Genomic DNA, 21,614 nt, shown 5'->3' with positions numbered 1-21,614 from the left:
ATTAAGATTGATTTGTTGAATATTGGAGGCAGGAAATAGCTTGTGAACCTCTTAAGGGATTTCTTATAAGAATTTGCACTTTTAGAGAAATATTTATAAATTTAAAATAACAATACAAGTGGAGAATTTTTGCAATAAGTAGTGGGAAGTAGAATTTAGAATTAAAATATAAATAGAGATTACGTACGAAATTATTTATAAAAATATTATAAGCAGTTAAAAATTATTTAATTTTGATATTTAATGAAAAATATATATTATTTCTTTTTTATAATAAAAAACTAAAGTACTAGTTTACTCTCCCTAGAAGCTGGTCTTAAGCTGCTTCGGTTCAGAGTACCAGTCCGAAATGGGTGGTCATTACCCAGCGCCCATAGCCCCGACCCGTACCCGCATAGGATGGATAGGCATCGGCGTCATGGGTGGCGCCATGGCCTCCCGCTTCATCTCCGCCGGCTACTCCCTTTCCATCTATGCCCGCACCCCATCTAAAGCCACCTCCCTAGTCTCCATCGGCGCCACTCTCGCCTCCTCCCCGGCGGAACTCGCTGCCACCAGCGACGTCGTTTTCACCATGATCGGCCATCCTTCTGACGTCCGAACCCTCGTCCTCGACACACTTCTTCCGTCCTTCAGTCCCAACACCGTCATCATCGACCATACCACTAGCCACCCGGCACTAGCCAGGCAAGTTTACGCTTCCGCCCTTGAGAAACACTGTTATTCCGTCGATGCCCCCGTATCTGGGGGAGATATAGGGGCTAGAGATGGTAAATTGGCAATTTTCGCGGCTGGGGATGCTGAGGTGGTGCAGTGGTTAAAGCCCTTGTTTGATATATTGGGGAAAGTGAATTATATGGGGAATGCTGGCAAGGGACAAAGTTGTAAGATAGCTAATCAGATGGCACTAGTGGGGAGTTTTTTGGGATTGAGTGAAGGATTGGTGTTTGCGGAGAAGGCGGGATTAGATAAGGATAAGTTCTTGGAGGCGGTGAGAGGGGGTGCGGCTGGGTCCATGGTTATGGAATTGTTTGGGAAGAGGATGATTAGTAGGGATTTTAGGCCTGGAGGTTTTGCGGAGTATATGGTGAAGGATTTGGGGATAGGAGTAGATTTGGAAGAAGGGGAGGAGGAGGTAGTGGTGTTTCCAGGAGCTGCACTGTCTAAGCAGTTGTTTTCTGCAATGGTGGCGAATGGGGACGGGAAGTCTGGGGCGCAGGGTGTTATAACGGTGATTGAGAGAATGAATGGAATGGGGGGGTGAATAGGGTAGAGGTTAAGCAGTTGTCTTGCTCTTTCATGTACGATGTGGTTGTGTTTGAGTTTGCTTGCTCGTTTCTAGTCTATGGTTACATGGTGAAGCCACTGATTCTGTTTGTTGCTCATTTTGGTTATTCGTGATGCTCACGCATACCGGCTTCCCCAAAGTTAATGAGACACTTCCTGTATATTCTAGTGAATCATTTCTTGTCATCTTGATTATGAAATAGTAATTGTCTTGTTCTTTGATTCTGCATTGTGGTTCCATGTTTGTGTTTGTTGCTGGTTCCTAGTGTATGTAGGTACATGGTGAAGCTATGATTTGAAATTTGTATCTTGTTTTTGTTGTCCATGATGATCTTGCATGTCCTCTTTCCAAATTTTGAGAACACTCCCACTGCCATATGGTAGGTCATTTTCTTGTCATCTTGTTCTGGTGGGGGTTTTATTCATTTGGGATTATTTCTTGTGAGGACTTGTTAGATTGCCAAAAGCTTTCCGTCTCAAATCACGGCTAACCTTTTTGGTGAAAAAGAATTCTAATTCTCTTATTCTGTTGGCTTTAAGCAGCATTTGTGGATCGAGGATTGCACTTAAAATGTTTTCACTTTGTGAAGGGGGGTGACTATATGTAGGTCTTATAATGTACTAGATGCAACAAAAACTGGTGTTGGTGTTTGAATTTGGTATAATTTTGATGGTCTACTTGAATATGTTGTCTAAGATATAGATAGAATGGAAGGTTAATGTGGTTTTGGTTTTGGTGTTGTTTCAATGTCCGGTGATGGAATGTTGAGCTTTCCTTGCTCTTTTATGTGGCAATTTGTTCCATATTGAGTTTAGTCAAGTTTATCCGAAGCCCTCAATTGGACTTATAGCTTGTTGTTGTTGTGGGTTATAGTGTTGCATGTCCAATTTGGAATTTACAGAAATACTTTTAGGTGCAATAAGTGAATCATTCTTCACATTCTTGAATATGGAAATAAGGTGCATTCCACTCGGTGCGCTCTGATGTAGATTGATATCTTGTGCAAAGGACTTGTCGGATCTCCCCTATCTCTGCTACCATGCTGTGTTTCTTTTCCATATGGGAAGGCGTTTCAATCACTGATGAGAGCGAACTGATTAGAGATAATGGAAATAAGAGTCAGGATTTGTTTGGGTGAACTATTATACGATGATTTATGTCGGGTGCTAATTCTTAATTTTTTGTGCTGTAAAGATTCTTGATATTTTTATACTTGCACACTTCTCATACAGGTGTTGTAAGGTTTTAGAAACGACAAATGGGGTGAATTGTAATTTATAATCTACTCGGAATGTATTTATAATTAGAATAAACTTGGGAGTGTCGATGAATTTCCCATTTAAAATTGCAAGTAGGACACATTAAGTTAATTTTAGGGTGAATTATAATTACCTCCGCGTAAGACTTAGAATAATTATAAATACGTTTGTAGTGTTTGAAAAATTACAAATAGACTTTTGATGTTAAAGTCCGTGTAACGAATGAGTTTATTTTGTTAGCTTTTATTAAGATTTCATTCAATTTTTGTGGTGAGCTGATCAAAATGCTATTTTGAATTATAAATTAAAATTTTATATATTTTTTAATAATTTTCATAGATAATTTTATGGATTAATATTTTCTATTGATTATTTATTTTATCCATCCTCAAATTCTTTAAATATTTTTAAATATTTCAATAAGAGTAAAATAGTAAACTTAATTTCACCATTTAGTGATATATAATTATTTTTTATTTGAGGGCGATATTTTTTATTTTTTAACCAATGAAGAGGTATTCATTATTATGCCAAACTTAAAATGAGGTAGCTATAATTTAGCCTTAATTTTATTAAATAAAGACCTCTCAGAATTCAAATAACATAGCAACTTATTCGCGTTAAGTTTAATTACAAAATATTTGTGTGATTTTTGTTCTTATTTGTTAGACGGAAATAAATATTATGTAAACTTTTAAATTATAGAGAATTTATATGTAATTGTATAAAATCTCAATGACTTAATTATTTTATAAATAATTTATCAATTATTTATAAAAATATTATAAGTAGTTAATGATATCATTTTATTTAATTTTCATTTTTGTAGTAAAAAACTAAAAGGGACATGGAAAAGTACTTGTGTACTCTCCCTAAGTAGACCTAAGAAGCCGATCTAAGCTGCTTCTGGTTCAGAGCATCAGCAGTAAGAAATGGGTGGGCATTACCCAGCGCCCATAGCCCCTACCCATACCCGCATAGGATGGATAGGCATCGGCGTCATGGGTGGCGCCATGGCCTCCCGCCTCATCTCCGCCGGCTACTCCCTTTCCATCTACGCCCGCACCCCATCTAAAGCCACCTCCCTCCTCTCCACTGGCGCCACTCTCGCCTCCTCTCCGGCGGAACTCGCTGCCACCAGCGATGTCATTTTCACCATGATTGGCCACCCCTCGGATGTCCGAGCCCTCGTTCTCGACACACTTCTTCCGTCCCTCAGTCCCAAAACCGTCATCATCGACCATACCAGTAGCCACCCGGCACTAGCCAGGCAAATTTACGATTCTGCCCTTGAGAAAAGCTGTTATTCCATCGACGCACCCGTATCCGGGGGCGATTTAGGGGCTAGAGATGGTAAATTGGCAATTTTCGCGGGTGGGGATGCTGAGGTGGTGCAGTGGTTGAAGCCCTTGTTTGATATATTAGGGAAAGTGAATTATATGGGGAGTGCTGGAAAGGGACAGAGTTGTAAAATAGCTAATCAGATTGTTGTAGGGGGGAGTTTGGTGGGATTGAGTGAAGGATTGGTGTTTGGGGAGAAGGCGGGATTAGATAAGGATAAGTTCTTGGAGGCGGTGAGAGGAGGGGCGGCTGGGTCCATGGTGATGGAATTGTTTGGGAAGAGGATGATTGGTAGGGATTATAGGCCTGGGGGTTTTGCGGAGTATATGGTGAAGGATTTGGGAATGGGGGTGGATTTGGAGGAGGAGGTACTGGTGTTGCCTGGAGCTGCATTGTCTAAGCAGTTGTTTTCTGGGATGGTGGCGAATGGGGACGGGAAGTTTGGGACGCAGGGAGTTATAACGGTGATCGAGAGAATGAATGGCATGGGGGGTTAATGGGGTAGAGATTAAGCAGTTGTGTTGCTCTTTCATGCACAATGTGGTTCCATGTTTGATGGTTTCGCCACCGATTCTGTTTGTTGTTCATTTTGGCAGTTGATGTGTTTGATTTTGGTTTTCTACTTGAATATGTTCTCTCTTAGATGGAATTTGGGATATAAGGCTTCTGCTAAGAGAATCAACAGCATGGAAGGTTAATGTGGTTTAGTTGAATGTCCAGTGAGGGAATATTGAGTTTTTCTTGCTCTTTTGTGTGACAATGTGGTTTCATTATTTGCTGGTTTGTAGTTCATCTGAAGCCATCAATTGGATTTAGAGCTTTCCTATTTTGAATTTACAGAAATAGTTTGAGTGCAATCATTTCTTCTCAGTATTTCATACGTGTTTTTATATATTTCTAAGAATACTTTTTATTAAAACATTAAAGGATATCTTTCTACTTATACACTTCTCAGGGTTTTAGAAATGTGAAAATGGGGGTAATTGTAATTATAAATTTACCAATTTTTAGGAATTCCAGCAAGTTAATTTAAATAAATAAAGCCTTCTGAGAAGTCAAAAATTACATGCAACCCATTAGGATTCAAAAATAGCGGTTGCTATCTCAATAATGGAATGCACATTACATCATCTGAATCCAAATAATGTCGGCATGTTTTTATGTATGTCAGCTGAGGCCGACGCCAATTTTTATCGTATAATTACAACAGCTTCTGTAGTGTATTCTCTTTTTCGTTTTTCCTTCCGAGGTAGCAACAGCCTCTATAATAACGGCACATGTGTACCGTACTATGATAATGGACAGTTCAGATCTTTTATCATAAAAAAGAATTATATTGCATTTTATATTTCGTCATTCATGTTCTATGTACATTTAATTTAAGTATGTACTTAAAAGAAATTGATTAAAGACAATTTTGGTCCTTTAATTATACAAATTTTTCATTTTAGTCCTTTAATTTTTTAAAGTTTTAAAACAGGCTTCTAACTTTTTTTAATTGCTTAACTTTAGTCCTCTGTTCATCAAAATTTTTCTAAATTTGTAGGAAAATGCCACCTGGATCTGACGTGGCGTTTAAATTAAGAGAATTAACATTATTGATTAATTATACATGATATGGCAATTACATAACTTTAATTAGAAAAAATATGACATGGCATTAATTGTCATATTATATTGGGGAATTTTTTTTTTATATGTCCAAAACTATATATATAAATACATTATATACACAATTATATTATATATAAACATACATTACAAATTGGGCAGCCACGGCCAACCGCGCCTCATTAGCGACGGCGACCGTGGATGCCTATATATATATATAATTTTTTTGAAAAATATATATATGTGATTATGTATATATACACACAAAAAAACTAAAAAGAGAAAAAAGTGAGTTATTTTTTTTAAATAAATACAAATATTTTAATTTTTTATATCTAAAAATATTTAAAAAATATTTTTATTTTTAAAATATATAATGATGAAATATTATTTATATTAACTACTCTAATTTTAAAACTTTCGTATACAGTTTTTTGTATTCGATATTTAATTAATATATTTATAATAAATCTAATGTGTATAATAATGTAATTTAATGCCACATGGCCACTAATGCCATCTTGAAATTTTTTTTAAAGAAAAATTGAATATATTTTCAAGTCAGCACCAAATAGCCAATAATATTAATTTCCTCAATTTAAAATGCCATGTCAGATCCAGGTGGAATTTTTCAATAAGTTTAGAGAAATTTCGGCGAACGAAGGACCAAAATTGAGCAATTAAAGAAGATAGAGAATCATTTTGAAACCCTAAAAATGAAAGGACTAAAATGAGATATAAATATAATTAGAGGATCAAAATTGCGTTTAATCCTAAAAGAAATCATACAACTATCATTTTTACCACTGAAAGATTCAGTGAGGTACTACTACTGCATATCATATCAAAGTTGCGTTTTTCTAAAAAAATTTACAAATAAATATGTAATTTAATAAAACTCGCCCTAATTTCTATCTTTGCTTGTTGTCATTCCCAGCTGGCTCCAAACCCTCGCGCTCTCACCATCTCATTCTCTCTCTCCAATCTCCATCTATGTATTGTCTAAAAATAATTCAAAATTTAACATCACATATTCCACACGTGCCCTTACACAAATATCGTTGTTCACTAGGAATATATGTAACAAATATGTGTGCGAAAAAGATAGATGATAAGATTCGAATCTCAAGATATATTAGGAATCTGCTTTGATCCTCCTTTAAAGAAATGTGTCTACTATATTTGTATTAGAAAAGAGACAAGTTAGTGTAAATTCAATTAAAAGGTTTGGAGTCACTTTTTTCAGTTGCAAAATACAACTAGAAGACTTTAGTTACAGACTTTGGTAATTACGAGCTTCTCCAGGGGTAATATCGTACCTTAATTTTTTTCTTCATAAGACATAAATGTCACTTCTTAAATCATGTTTACTTGATTTTCTTTTGTTAGCCCTCTTAATTAACATTGTTTTCTTATTATTATTTTAATTCAATTAGAAGTCTCAGTTTTTCCAAATACAAAAGCTCTATGCTTCTCACACTTAACAGTACTGTATGTATGTATATATATATATATATATATAATATGATGTGTCAATCAAGACTAACTCAATTGACGAAGTTAAAGTCCCATAATCTTAGAGGCCGTGAGTTCGAACTCCACTTTATGCATAGGATGTTGTTTCTACTGAATAAGAGGTGTTGATTTTACTGTAATAGTAGGTATTGGTTACATTTAGTTTATTTGATATTATTGGTCGGAGTATGATTTTGTCATCTGACAGTAATGATTGTAATCAATTTATTTCAATTAATAATAGTTCATCGCCCTTACTAAAAATATATCTCATTCTTTTTAAAAAAAAATTAGAGTTAAATTAATTTGCACCTTTCAAATATATCTGAGTTGTATTTAGTGTTGATGGGGCAAAAATACTCTTGCCCACTTGCCCCTTTTTCTAGTTATTTTTAATTTTTATTAAAAAAATTATTTAAAAAATAATATTAATATTTGTCATGTTATTATAGATTATATAATATAGAAATGTTTAGAAGCTCACTGTCTGCAAATATGTATAAATATTCGTATATATATATATATATAACATAAATCATTAAAAATATGTAAATCTTGAGATAATTAATAATGCGAGGGTTGTGAGTTTATAGAGTTTCAAGTTTTTATACTAATCAATAAAAGAGTTACCATAATTCAAATTGTTTTTAGAGAATGATTCTAATAAATATATTTTAGAGGGGCTAAATCATAAAAGCCTTTCACATCCTAAATATCATATTCAATGTTACCGGCAAATATCGTTACTTTTTATATAGACTTTAGGACAGTGTAGGTCACGTACTTTAGAGATAAAAAATATATATCGAATTTATGATTTTATACAACTTCTTTACTTGTCTGTCTCCTCTCTACATTCGGTGCTTCTTTCAATAATTATTAATATTATTTAATATAAAGGATATATTTTTAAAATTTTAAATTAATTATACACGCCCACACAAATTAAACTATTCGAGTACGTATAGCCTCCAATAAATAAAGATAATTTGATGGGTTTGGCAACTCTACGTACTCTCTTTCTTCAATAGTTTTTCCTTTTCTTTTAGATTAAAAAAAAAAAGGATAAATTGTTGTATTATATTTATAAATAGGGGCAGTGAGTAGAGGGTTTTTCCACATACACATCCGGCATCCACTTATACATAGAGAGTTGATGGAGTTGGATTTATCTCCCCAAGTCGCGGACAGCACCGTGTATGAAGGCGAAGAAGGCGGATACTACGCTTGGACGCCCGCCAAATCTCCGGCCATTCTCCACGCCAGCCTCGCCGCTGGAAAGCTTGTTTTGCGTCCCCGCACCTTTGCTCTGCCTCACTATGCAGCCGCTTACAAGATTGGTTATGTTGTCCAAGGTTCGTGCTCTCTATATGCCTGTACAACTCCGTGTTTGACAAAAATATGATTTTTTGTTATAACTATTTATCGTAATAATTAATTACGGCTCTGTAAATAGTTATTAGTCGTTGATTTGGCAAGTGGGGCCAAAATATTATGTACTGTTAAAATGGTAATATGAAAAAGATGGATGAAACTTGTTAAAATTGTAAGAGAGAATTTGAAACTTATAACCTTCTGTAGGGCGAAAACCCTCCAGTGGTATTTCCTTCCAAAATATCCTATCAACTATTACATAGGGATGGAGTACGAAACTCCTCAATATTATAGGCCGAATACACCAAAAATATTACAGAAATGAATATTACAGTAAGAACAAAAGAATCGAACAAAAAGACAGTACTGTTTGAATGTGGCTCAGGAGATAGAGCCAGATCCAATCTCAAAAGGGACACGATCACAAAATACCGCACCCAACACACACGGCGAACACTATGGTTGCACCACCACTCACGGCACCCAACAGACCCCGATCACACAGATCGAACACTACCACTCACCACAAAGGAAACCTCTCACAGAGAATATCACGAAGAGTACAAGAAGAAAACAGATTTCTTTTCGGCCGAGTGAGGGGGGGGAATGGAACCTCCGCATTTATAGGCTAGAACCTCCGGGGATCTAGTTCGTTAGGCGGTTTCTTGAGAGCCATTAGGTTGGCTCTTGGAAACCGCCGGAACCGGAGAGGATAGAGAGACACAACGGTCATTTTCGGTTTGAGAGAGAAGAAGGAGAAAGCGGCGGAACCCGCGTGAGGAGAGAGAGAGAGTTGATTAGGGTTTGATAGGGAGAGAGTATATATATAGTCAAACCGGGTCAGATTTGGTGGAGCGGGTCGGGTACCGGGTAGGGGCCTCCAGGTAGTGGGCTTGGTGTGAGTGGGCCTCGGGTTTTTGGGCCATTTTATTTAACATACCCCACCTTGGACCAAATACCCAATGGTATAGGTCAGGGGTTTATGGATCTGGTTTTCTCATCATTGTCAATAAATACTCCATGGTTGTACCTGCAATATAAACAACACTAAACAAACACAGAGGTATCAGTCAGGATTTAACAAGAGTATTTTTAAGCACTTACAGAATTTTTCTATAGGCAAGCACTTAGTACCCATGTCTGCAGGATTTTCGTCTGAGCTGATCTTTTCTAACCTTATCTCATTTTTTCCCACAATGTCACGAATGAAATGATACCTAACATCTATGTGTTTCGTTCTATCATGAAAAACATGGTTTTTACATAGCTGAATTGCTGATTGACTATCAGAGAAGATCACAGGTTTTTCCTTTAAGAAACCAATTTCATTAAGAAGACCACTAAGCCATAATGCTTCTTTAAAAGCCTCTGCTATAGCAATGTATTCAGCTTCTGTCGTTGATAAAGCAACAATATGTTGAAGTTGGGATTTCCAACTAATGCATGAATTGCAAAATGTAAACATGTAGGAAGTGGTGGATTTACGACTGTCCCTATCATTAGCATAATTTGAATCTACATAACCAATGAGGTGTGCATGAGCAAAATGTTTAGAAAATTTAATACCAACCTTTTCAGATCCACGCAAGTATCTAAGTAACCATTTTAATGCTTCCCAATGAGGGGTGCCAGGATTTGACATGTATCTACTCAAACAGCTAATGGCATAGGCAACATCCGGTCTAGTACATACCATAAGGAACATAATAGAGCCAATTACATTAGAGTAGGGGATCTTGCTCATTTTTTGTATTTCACTTTCAGATTGGGGGCATTGATTTTTACTAAGTTGAAAATGGGCAGCCAAAGGAACAGCAGTGGGTTTAGAATTTTCCATAGCAAACTTTTTAAGAACGGACAAGAGATAAGTTTTCTGGTTCAAAAGAATAGAGGAAGTTTTTCTGTCCCTGATAATGTTTATGCCAAGAATCTGTTTTGCATTACCAAGGTCTTTCATTTCAAAAGCATTGCATAAATCTTTTTGTAACACATAAATGAGTTCTAAACTTGGGCTAGCAATTAACATATCATCAACATATAAAACTAAGAAGATAGGGGCATCATTTACATTTTGGAAATAGAGACAATGATCATGGTTACTCCTAGAGAAATTTAGAGATAACATGAATACATCGAATTTTTTGTTCCATTGACGAGGGGATTGTTTAAGACCATATAAGGATTTTTTCAGCAAACACACATGATCAGGTTTAGACTTATCAGAAAAACCAAAAGGTTGTGTCATGTAAATATTTTCATCCAAGTCTCCATACAAGAAGGCAGTTTTGACATCCATTTGTTTTAATTCCCAGTCATAATAAGCAGTAAGAGCAAGTATAATACGGACTGTAGTATATTTCACAACAGGTGAGAAAATTTCATTATAGTCTATGCCTTCTTTTTGTGTAAATCCCTTAGCAACTAGTCTAGCCTTGTATTTTATGGGAATTTCCTGTTTTATCTTGAATAACCATTTGCAGTCTACAATGGAGGCATCTTTTGGTTTTGGAACAAGAACCCACGTTTTGTTATCAATTAAAGATTTCATTTCTTCTTTCATAGCAATAAGCCATTTTTCGGATTTTAGGGCTTCTTCAACACTAGAAGGTTCCCCTAACTCAGTATTAAGGCTGGTATGGAAGTCCTTAGGTTTTGAGGGTATCCTAGTTTGTCTTCTATCCCTATCTCTAGCAAGTTGGTAATTATCTAGAGGGTTATTAACAGGATTTATATCTCCTAAGTTTTCAAGGTTTTCTGAATTTTGTTCTTGGTTGTTTTCTAATCCCTCCCCTTCTTGGTTATCCTCTATATCAACTTTGTTGAAAGTGATTTCTTTTTCTATGGGTTTAGTCTGTTCTAAGCATGGCATTTCATTTTCGTTGAAAGTGACGTCTCTACTAATTAAGACTTTAAAACCAGGTTGACTCCTTACCCATAATCTATACCCTTTCACCCCTTCAGGATAACCAATAAAAATGCATTTGAGGGATCTAGGTTTAAGTTTATCAACATTCTGATGAACAAAAGCAGAACATCCAAACACACGTAAGTAAGATAGATCAGGCAATTTACCATTCCACATAAGTTTAGGAACTTTTCCAGACAATGGCACAGAAGGAGACAAATTTATTAAATGTGCAGCAGTTAAGACAGCTTCTCCCCAAAATATTTTAGACAAACCAGAGCTAATCAGTAGGCACCTAACCTTTTCAAGCAGGGTACGGTTCATGCGTTCAGCTACCCCATTTTGCTGGGGGGTGTGTGGGTTAGTCTTATGCCTTCTTATTCCATACTTATCACACATTTCGAAAAACTGTCTATTACAGAATTCTAAGCCATTATCAGTCCTAAGAGATTTTAGTTTCTTACTGGTTTGATTTTCAACAAGAGTTTTCCATTTTTCAAACTTGTCAAAAGCTTCTAATTTATGTTTCATTAAAAACACAAACACTTTCCGAGAATAGTTATCAATTATAGAGAGGAAATACCGATTACCCCCATGAGTTGGCACATTGGATGGACCCCAAACAGAACCTCCGGGGATCTAGTTCGTTAGGCGGTTTCTTGAGAGCCATTAGGTTGGCTCTTGGAAACCGCCGGAACCGGAGAGGATAGAGAGACACGACGGTCATTTTCGGTTTGAGAGAGAAGAAGGAGAAAGCGGCGGAACCCGCGTGAGGAGAGAGAGAGAGTTGATTAGGGTTTGATAGGGAGAGAGTATATATATAGTCAAACCGGGTCAGATTTGGTGGAGCGGGTCGGGTACCGGGTAGGGGCCTCTAGGTAGTGGGCTTGGTGTGAGTGGGCCTCGGGTTTTTGGGCCATTTTATCTAACACCTTCTAATATTTTATTTTGAATTTTATAAGATTATTTTTTAAAAAAATTTCCAAACTTTAAAATATTTTATAAAATATTAACTTATATTTTCATTTAAATAGTCTAGAGTAAACTGGTCTACCTTAGTGCTTTAGACTTGCTTTTCTTTATAGACAGTGTTTGAAGTTCCGTATCTATTGAGTCTGAGCCCACCAAATTATAAGAAATCACTGGAATTTAATTAAACTCGGACCAGGATCTAAATAGCTCCTCAACCTCGTAACAGCGAGGGTTAGCCTAAACACACAACGCCAAAGCAAGAGAGTGATGAATGCCCGACGGCCCTAATTATTCGTCTTAAAACTAAAATAACTTGTTAGAATTTAAGAATTAAGATAAAAATGACAATGTATTATTTTTTAATCTTTAACTAAATGAACTTATAAGATTTTAGTATTTTCATATGTAAATTATCTTATTATTAAATCTTTCAAATTCTTATTAAGAAGGGAGTCTTGATAATTTTAAATTAATTCTACACACATATTTAAGTATACCACATATGATATACTTTAACGCCGAGGTACGTAAGATGGTCCACTCTTCCAATAGTCAGTAAATAAGATTTACATACGACGGAGAAATAATTGACCAAAAATTCAAATTCAATTTAGTCAAACTTAATTAATTATACAATTTTTTATTTAATATTGTATGTTAATCACTTGATAAATATAGCGATAATTATATTTAATCTCAAAATATCAACTAATCTTTAGTATATCCCTAAATAATATTTAAATCACGAATGATAATGAAATAATAAATTATAATAAAGTAAGTACATATTAATAAAAGTTAGCTTTAGTCTTAACCATCGATCAGATCAAAATCTCATTAATAAATAGTTGTCATTCTAAAGGAAAGTACAAGTACAAATTCCTAATATACCTTTGCATGCTAAACCAATTCAAATACTCTTCTTAAAAATCGAAAAAAAAAAGAAAAATAAAAAGGTAATCTTTGCTATTATTTTGCCTTCTAAGTGTAATTATAACTAATCGGCTTATTACTTAGGTACATGCACAGTTGGACTTATATTCCCAAATGACCCACAAGAGAAAATCCTAATAATCAACCAAGGAGGCGTCATTCCAGTGTCGATGGGAGCTATTTCCTGGTGGTTTAATGGTGGAGATTCTGATATTACCATAATATTCTTAGGGGAGAGCAGCCAATCCTACAATCCAGGCCAGTTCGACTACTTTTTCCAGACAGGATCCCTTGGTGCTCTAGCGGGATTCTCCACCGAACTTATTAGTAAAATATATTGTTTGAACGAATCGGATTCAAAAAAGCTTGCGAACAGTCAAACTAACGCATTGCTTGTCAAGATTGGCGAAGAAATAAATATGCCCCGCCAATCCAATTGCGAAACTAAAGACTATGTCTTTTATTTTGATGATTTAATCTCTTCTGGTGTTAATGGATCGACGTCTGGAGTTAATCACGCTGAACTAACTGCGAAGAATTTCCCTTTTCTTGACAAAATAGGGCTTAGTGCCAGTCTGGTGAGGCTCGAGCCCAATTCTGTATTGGATCCGTATTACAGTACAGATGGATCACATCAAATTATTTATGTTACGAAAGGCAGTGGTCGGATTCAAATCGTGGGCCTTAATGGCAACCAAGTGTTGGATGCTCGTGTGCAAAAAGATCATGCACTTGTGGTGCCCAAGTTCTTTGCGGCAACTCAATTAGCTGGTGAACATGGAATGGAATATTTTTGTGTTTTCACATCTCCAAGGTAAGTTCAAAATATAATTTCTTTTTTCCCTAACCAATAAATAGTTGAAATAAAGAGTTTCAGGTACTCGAGAGTAATTTTCATAATGAAGAAATGAATTAAAATTGAAAATGCTAGGCATTTGATTCTTGTGCTTGCAGGCCGATACAAGGGCAGTTGGCTGGGAACAAATCAGCTTGGAAAGCTTTATCTTTACCTGTTCTTCAAGCTGCATTGAATGTATCTCCAGAGTTGGCGAAACTTTTCAAGTCGAAGATATAACAATTCCTTTTGAGGAATACAACCTATATTATGTATTTGAGTATGGTATTTGTTAGGAGGTGAACACCTCATGTATGTGTGTGTGTATTTTTTTTGTATATGAGTTGTCTACAATATATAATTTGGATAATTATAAATTTAAATAATTTTAAATTATTCAACTCTGAATTTCAACTATCTATTATTGTGTTAATGAAGTTCAAATTCCTCCAATAATAAGCATTTCAAATTTAAATCAATCAATTCAATACATATATATGTATCAATTTTTTTGATCCGAAAAATACATTTCAATTGATAAGATAATTAATTCAGTCAACTTTTTAAATTGTACGTTAATTTAACTGCCAATAACATATTTTACTTTTTTTTATAATGTATTTTAAATTCACACATGGATGACGACGTATCATGACAATTGATTAATATAAATTAAATCGAATTATGGAGTTGGGAGACGAAATAATCAAATTAAATCCATCCAAAGTAGATAATTTCAAATTCTATGCTGACCAAAATAGGTTTTTGAAGTTTTCAAGTAACAAACGCACACTGTTTTTGATTTTTTCAATTCAATTAGAAGTTGAACAAAACCATTCATATAAATATAAATATAAGAAATTGACCAATCGACTTTAATATTCAGTATATATATCAATTTATCATAGACTAATTAAATATGTAAAGTAATAAATCATAAACTATTATAAGTATCTAGGTGGGATTAATTGAACTTAATATTTGTCGTTCGATGTGTTATAGACACAAAGCGACAATTTTGATACTATTAATTTTTTAAAAATATTATTTAATTAACAAGATAATTAATTTATGTATTTTTTTTTGAATTTGATATTAATTATGTTTTTTAATTAATATATTTTATTTTTATTTATAATAAATTTTAAATTTTAAAAAATTATTTATTATATGCATTAAAACGACGTGCTGTCACGAGTAATTAATATATATATATATATATATATATGGAGTATGGCCCAGGGAATATATGTAGCAAAAACATAGTATATTTTTTTGTAAATTATATTATATTATAATTACCAACTTAACTATATTTATGTAATTATCACTCCACTCAAGAAAATTATTAATTTAAGTGAATCCAACGTCAATATGGCAGATCGAGACAATAATATTTGAATGGATAAATATAAAAATTTTAATTTTTTTAAAAAAATTAAAAGAATTAGTAAATAAATTGATTTAAGAATAATATTAATTGACAAAAGTTTGTATTTCTATTTCCATTGAAAAAATATTTTTATTATAGGAGTTGTTGCATCAACTAATCACCATTAAATAACAATTTATTATTTTAATGAATTTTATTATTTGTAAATATGTTGAATTGATATTACAAGGAAAACGTCAAAGGCAAGAAATGGTCCTTATTTTGAAGTTATTATTAAAAGGGATAATTATACGTAAACTCTATGATTGGAAAAAATATATCTAACACATATGATGTTTGCTTCCATCTAACAAATAAATTTCTCGTTTATTTAAACCTCGCCAAATATGCTAATATTAACAAAAAAAAAAAAAGAAAAACTGAATAAAATCTGATATTTATCTTCAACTGACTTATTATTGACTTATTGAAAATCAAATCATCTTTTTCAACTAAATTACTCCTCACATGCATTAACGTGTGAAGATGTATGAGGTAATTTGACCATAAAAGTATTTTTTTGACCTGCAATAAATCAATAATAAGTTAATCAAATGTATTTTATTTGTTTTCTTAATATCAACAAATGCAGTGAATTTTAACTAACGAAATGACTTATTTATTAGACGGAAGCAAACCTTATGAGTACTAAATGTAATTTTTCAAACAACAATATTTTTACGTATAATTACATAAAACCTCAGAGAAAGAAAGTGTAATTATTCCTTATTAAAACGACATAATTATGCATTTCTATCTTCATTAAAAAAATATATATTTTGCTCTATACTTTTTGCATTGAAAAAATATCATGGGTTCAAAGAATGCAGCGGTGACATTTTTAGTTGACAACCAACATATAGTCAAAGGTCAAGCAGCTCTGGTCTTGAACAAGTCTCTAGACTTTTGATTTGACAAAATATTTGAATTCCAACTATGCACATCTTGGTATTTTTATTTTTTTATATTGATAGATATGAGATTATATTTAATTATATAAATATTTTTTATTGTTTAAAAAATTACAAGTGCATCTTCTGACAACTACATCTTATATTTCATGGCAAAATTTTATACAAACACAACTGATGTACATTTTGTGTAAAAATTTCGGAGGGTGTCAATGTAATTTAATCTTATTGTTATAATAATTTCTACATGTCTATTGTGTATTTACACCAGGGATAGTTGTAGCATTTTCTCATGAGATTTGGTGTAGTTAGAGGTAGATCTTTTATGGTTTGAAAAATTACACATAGTATCCCAATGTTTACTTCTTTCAACAAATACTTTCTTCGTTAGTCGGAATCTGCCGAATTTACTGATATTAGCAAAAAAATTTAAAGAAAAAATTCAAATTACTCCGGATTGATTTAATTTTGATTTATTGCAAATTAAATAAAATCTTTCTTCCCATACTACCCGGATACATCTCCACATGTTAGTATATGTTATTAGGTACATCTTTACGCTTGTAATAATAACTTAGTCAGAAAATATTTATTTTATTTGCAATAAGTCAATTGTACGTAAATATAATTTTTTTTTTAAATATCAGCAAATTTAGTTAATTTTGACTAATAAATGGGTATTTTTATTGAATGAAAACAAACATCAGTTTATATAATTTCACAAACTATAAAAAATTTACGTGTAACTATACTAAATATGAGCAGAGAGAATGATGTTATAATTATCCATTTTTTCCTTCTATTTCATCTCTAATTTTTCCTTTTTCTTTCTAAATTATTTTATTAACTTTGTACTTTTCTCTCTTCTCACCTTTTACGACTGTTTCTTCTTTTTTTCTCTCAATAACTTGTTATAATTTTTGATACCGTAGTCAATTAATACATATGTATATATATTTAAAAAAATTAAAAAAAAAAATATCCATGTATTATTATATATAGAGGCAGAGGCTGAGCCGGTTTTTGAAACACACACATCATCCAATTATAGCTTCTTGTGCAACTCTCAGCATACATTCTACGTACGTACGCAGTGCATAACTTGATGGAGTCTAATTCATCTTCCCAAACGGCGGACGCCTCCGTGTATGAAGGCGAAGCCGGCGGATACTACCCTGGGACAGGGCCCCAATCTCCGGCGATTCCCCAGGGGAAGCTCGCCGCCGGGAAACTTGTTTTGCATCCGCGCGGCTTTTCTCCGCCGCACTACTCCGACACTTTCAATATCGGTTATGTTGCCCAAGGTTTGTGCTGGCTATGTTTGTACAACTATGTGTTAATACATACATATATATATATATATATATATTGCGTTTATAGGATAAAATAATATTATTATTATTATTTTCATAAGATGTTGTTAGTTATGATAATTTTATAATGAATATGATCAAAATTATTAAAATCTTATAAATTAGTTGGCACTATAAAAATTACTAGTTTATTGAGACGGAGTGCGACGGTTAAAGAACATTGCAAGCTGTGACAACATTTGTATGTAATTTGTGATGGATAATATTAGGTACAAATAATATTGTATGTAATAATTATTTTTTTATTTTCAGTGGATCTTTTGGAGTGAGTGTCGGTGTAATGATGTTGTCGTTTTTAATAAATGTGTGTAAAATTTTACAAAAAGCTAAGACATTTCAAAATTAATTTCCACAAATATTTGTCATTATTCAGTCTTTTTAAATTCAATAATCACTAATAAGTTTATAATACAGGTACATGCACAGTTGGACTTATCTCCCCAAATGATCCGCAAGAAAAAGTCTTGATAATCAAGAAAGGAGACGCCTTTCCGATGAATATAGGAACTATTTCCTGGTGGTTCAACGGTGGAGATTCTGATTTCACTATAATATTTCTAGGCGAGCGTAGCCAATCCCTCAACCCTGGCCAATCCGACTACTTTTTCCTGACTGGACCCATAGGTGTTCTAGCAGCCTTTTCCCCCGAATTTATTACTAAAATATTTCACCTAAAAGAATCGGAAGCAAACATTCTTATGAGCAGCCAAACTAACCCATTCCTTGTCAAGGTTGGTAAAGAAATAAATATGCCTAATCAATCCAATTGCGAAACTAGGGAATACGTTTTCAATTTGGATGGTTTAATTTCTTCTGGAGTTAATTATGCTAATATAACTGCTGAAAATTTCCCTTTGCTCGACAAAATTGGGCTTAGTGCCAGTTTGGTGAGGCTCGAGCCCAACACTGTACTGAACCCATCTTATAGTGCAAATGGGTCTCAAATCATTTATGTTTTAAGAGGTAGTGGTCGGGTTCAAATCATGGGCCTTAATGGCACTCGAGTCTTGGACGCTGACGTGCAAGAAGATGAAGCATTTGTGGTGCCCAAGCTCTTCGTGGCAACTCAATTAGCCGGTGAACAAGGAATGGAACTCTTTTGTGTTTCCACATCTTCGAGGTAAGTTTAGGATATAATCTAAAGAACGACCGTAAGAAAAAACAAATCTTTTTTGACCAATAAATGATTGAGTTTTACGCACTCAATAGTGATTTGATGCTTTTGGTTGCAGGCCGGTAGTAGGGCAATTGGGTGGGAAAGATTCGGCTTGGAAAGCTTTATCTTCATCTGTCCTTCAAGCTGCATTGAATGTATCTCCAGAGTTGGTAGAATTGTTCAAGTCGAAGATGGATTTATAAGACGATAACAATTCCTTTTAGGGAATATAAATTGTATTATGTAAGGAGGAGGAGGTGCACACCTCTTGTGGGTGTCTGCATCTGCAATAATTGTTTATTCCTGTAATAAAAATAAGATGTCATAATTGAATCATAGATTATTCTCTTAAAAAAGCTTAATTTATTTGAATTTATGGATTTTTTAAATTTAGGATTTCAAATTTCTAACAATAAATTATCCGAATTTATTTGGATCATTTTAAATTCAAAGCATTTGAGATCCTTCAAATCTATTTCTGATTTATATTTTTCTGAATACTGATGGATTTTAAATTCTTTTGATACGAAGTTATTTGAATTTTTTTTTTCCAAATTCTTCTCCCAAATTCAAATTCATAAATATTAACGTAACCAAAAGTTACATTTCTATTAAAAAGAAAGTGAAATTGATTTACGAAAGTATTTCAAATAATTTATATTAAAAGTCTTTAAAATCCATCAGTATTTTATAAAAATATAATTCAAAATAAAGAAGTAAATATTTAAAATTATTCAAATAAATAAAAAAATATTATTAAAAATCTGAAATCTCTTATCTCAGTCAATCATACTCCAATGAAATTGATGAGTCAATCCACCTACACGTCTTTTTTTTTATTTATATTATTTAATAAAAATATAGAATATGCACACAAACACGGATATAATATACGTCAGGCCGCTAGTTCTATATTAATTATTTCATATCATAAAAAATATATAATATTAAAATATAGGAATAATTACACGTAAATTTTTTATGATTTGAAAAATTATACTTAATATTTTTTATGTTTCTTTCTATTCAATAAATAGATCGTCGTTGATCAAAATTTATGAAATTTATTAATATTCGCAAAGCAATTGAATGAAATTCAATATCTACCATCGATTAATTTATTACTAACTTATTACAGATCAAAAAAAAAAAATTTGACCGAATTTCAATGTTTTTTTTTGGCAGATCATACGGAAAATTATTTTTTATCTTAATATCAGTAAATTTAATAAATTTTAACTTACTAATTAATTTATTTATTAAATGAAAATAAACATAAGAGGTACAAAATATAATTTTTTAAACTACAAAATTTACATATAAAATTAAAAAAATGATAGTGTAATTATCCCTAAAATCTATGACGATGAATAGTTGACCAATAGGTTATTGAAGTTTGCAAGAGACAAACTAACACTGTTTTTAATTTTTCTATTCAATTAGAAGTTGACCAAAATAATTCGTACAAATATATATATATATATATGTATTCATATTTTTATTGATCAATCAATTATGATTTTCAATATACCAAAAATTAATAATCTTAATTTTATACCGGGCCCCACAGCAAATGTCAAAGAAATCTTCAACGTCAATTTCTCCCTTACTAATCCACGTATCATGTCAGATTCAGTACACCTTCCATATATGGCATACATAGTTAATGGTAGTTTATCCTGTCGCAGTTTCTTCAAAATCGCTCCATGACATCTCATGGGACCCAAAGATATAAGCTGACAAACATCCACTATGTTTGGTTTCATTTTTTATTTATTTTGGTGTGTTTTGTGGAGATAGAGAGAAACAAAGATAAATAAGTATGTGTTAAAAATAGTATTTATGTTTGAATTTATTTTTGTAGATAATATAAAATAAGTATGATATGTTCGATGAATTTAGTGGGAGACAAAAACTATTGTTCATTGTCAAATCATGTCTCTTATATATATATTTATAGGGTGAATAGCAATTTATCCCCCTATGATATTGAAAATGAGCACATTACCACCCTATGAAAAAAAATATAGCAACTTACCCTCGGAGGTAAATTGTTTCATTTTAAAACTCATAGAGAGGTAAATTGTTGTATTTTAAAAAATACAGGAGGTAAATCACTATTTATTTTTTCATAAGGGAATTTGCTCATTTGCAATATCACAAGGGGATTGCTTGTATTTTTACGTATATTAATATATATATAAGTATGTATATAATTTTTTGACTTGTTTGGTCGATAATTAATGTAGACTTATTTAGACAAAAAATAAATAAGACATTATTTCAAAACACCACCAAACACTATGATGATATCTCAATCCTAATACATAGTTAATTGATATTTTATACTGTCACAATATCTTCAAAATCGCTCCATGATATCTTGTGGGATCCAAAGGGATAAGCTGACAAACATCATATCTTATTGACGACAATCCATGTGATGTTTCGTAGATTGAAATTGTCGTGAATTATATAATTATTGTCTTTATGATAATATTAAAAAGAAAACACAAGTTTTGATTTTACAGAATATTTTGGATTTGAATTCTCTATATGTTGATTTTTTTTATTTTCACAATAAATTATATCGAATATTCTCGAGAGTATGTTTAATATACATACACACACAAAAATATTCTTTAAAAAATTATAGGTACGTATTTTAAAATTATAGTTATAATTATAAGTACATTTCTGATTCAGTAG

The 21,614-nt window shown here is 32.8% G+C and overlaps 4 protein-coding genes across 5 annotated transcripts; all 4 read left to right on the top strand.

Annotated features, from left to right (window-relative positions):
* Window positions 1-290: 290 nt before the first annotated feature.
* On the top strand, window positions 291-1,516 carry LOC105169142 (putative 3-hydroxyisobutyrate dehydrogenase-like 3, mitochondrial). The gene has a single exon (XM_011089446.3). It carries the CDS (start codon window positions 350-352, stop codon window positions 1,262-1,264), a length of 915 nt encoding a protein of 304 aa, XP_011087748.2. The 5' UTR covers window positions 291-349; the 3' UTR covers window positions 1,265-1,516.
* A 1,865-nt stretch (window positions 1,517-3,381) lies between these two features.
* On the top strand, window positions 3,382-4,745 carry LOC105169141 (putative 3-hydroxyisobutyrate dehydrogenase-like 3, mitochondrial). Its single transcript, XM_011089445.3, has one exon. The coding sequence runs from the start codon at window positions 3,480-3,482 to the stop codon at window positions 4,383-4,385; it is 906 nt and encodes a 301-aa protein (XP_011087747.2). The 5' UTR covers window positions 3,382-3,479; the 3' UTR covers window positions 4,386-4,745.
* Window positions 4,746-8,138: 3,393 nt separating this feature from the next.
* On the top strand, window positions 8,139-14,460 carry LOC105169427 (glutelin type-B 2). 2 transcript variants are annotated; one of them, XM_088884120.1, is made up of 3 exons: window positions 8,139-8,369; window positions 13,295-14,012; window positions 14,153-14,460. In XM_088884120.1, the coding sequence occupies exons 1-3, from the start codon at window positions 8,171-8,173 to the stop codon at window positions 14,271-14,273; spliced, it is 1,038 nt and encodes a 345-aa protein (XP_088740246.1). In that variant the 5' UTR covers window positions 8,139-8,170; the 3' UTR covers window positions 14,274-14,460. The 2 variants fall into 2 exon arrangements, with proteins under 2 accessions (XP_088740246.1, XP_011088121.2); XM_011089819.3 differs by having other exon boundaries at window positions 13,283-14,012; window positions 14,153-14,458.
* A 2,947-nt stretch (window positions 14,461-17,407) lies between these two features.
* On the top strand, window positions 17,408-19,283 carry LOC105169426 (glutelin type-B 2). Its single transcript, XM_011089818.3, has 3 exons — window positions 17,408-17,680; window positions 18,164-18,869; window positions 18,982-19,283. The coding sequence occupies exons 1-3, from the start codon at window positions 17,482-17,484 to the stop codon at window positions 19,106-19,108; spliced, it is 1,032 nt and encodes a 343-aa protein (XP_011088120.1). The 5' UTR covers window positions 17,408-17,481; the 3' UTR covers window positions 19,109-19,283.
* The last annotated feature ends 2,331 nt before the right edge of the window (window positions 19,284-21,614 follow it).

This window comes from Sesamum indicum, linkage group LG8 (assembly GCF_026168435.1).
Source record: "Sesamum indicum cultivar Baizhima isolate 11 linkage group LG8, ASM2616843v1, whole genome shotgun sequence".
Lineage (NCBI taxonomy): Eukaryota > Viridiplantae > Streptophyta > Magnoliopsida > Lamiales > Pedaliaceae > Sesamum > Sesamum indicum.
Note: the sequence above shows the minus strand (reverse complement) of the source record. Positions and strands in the feature narration are given on the sequence as shown.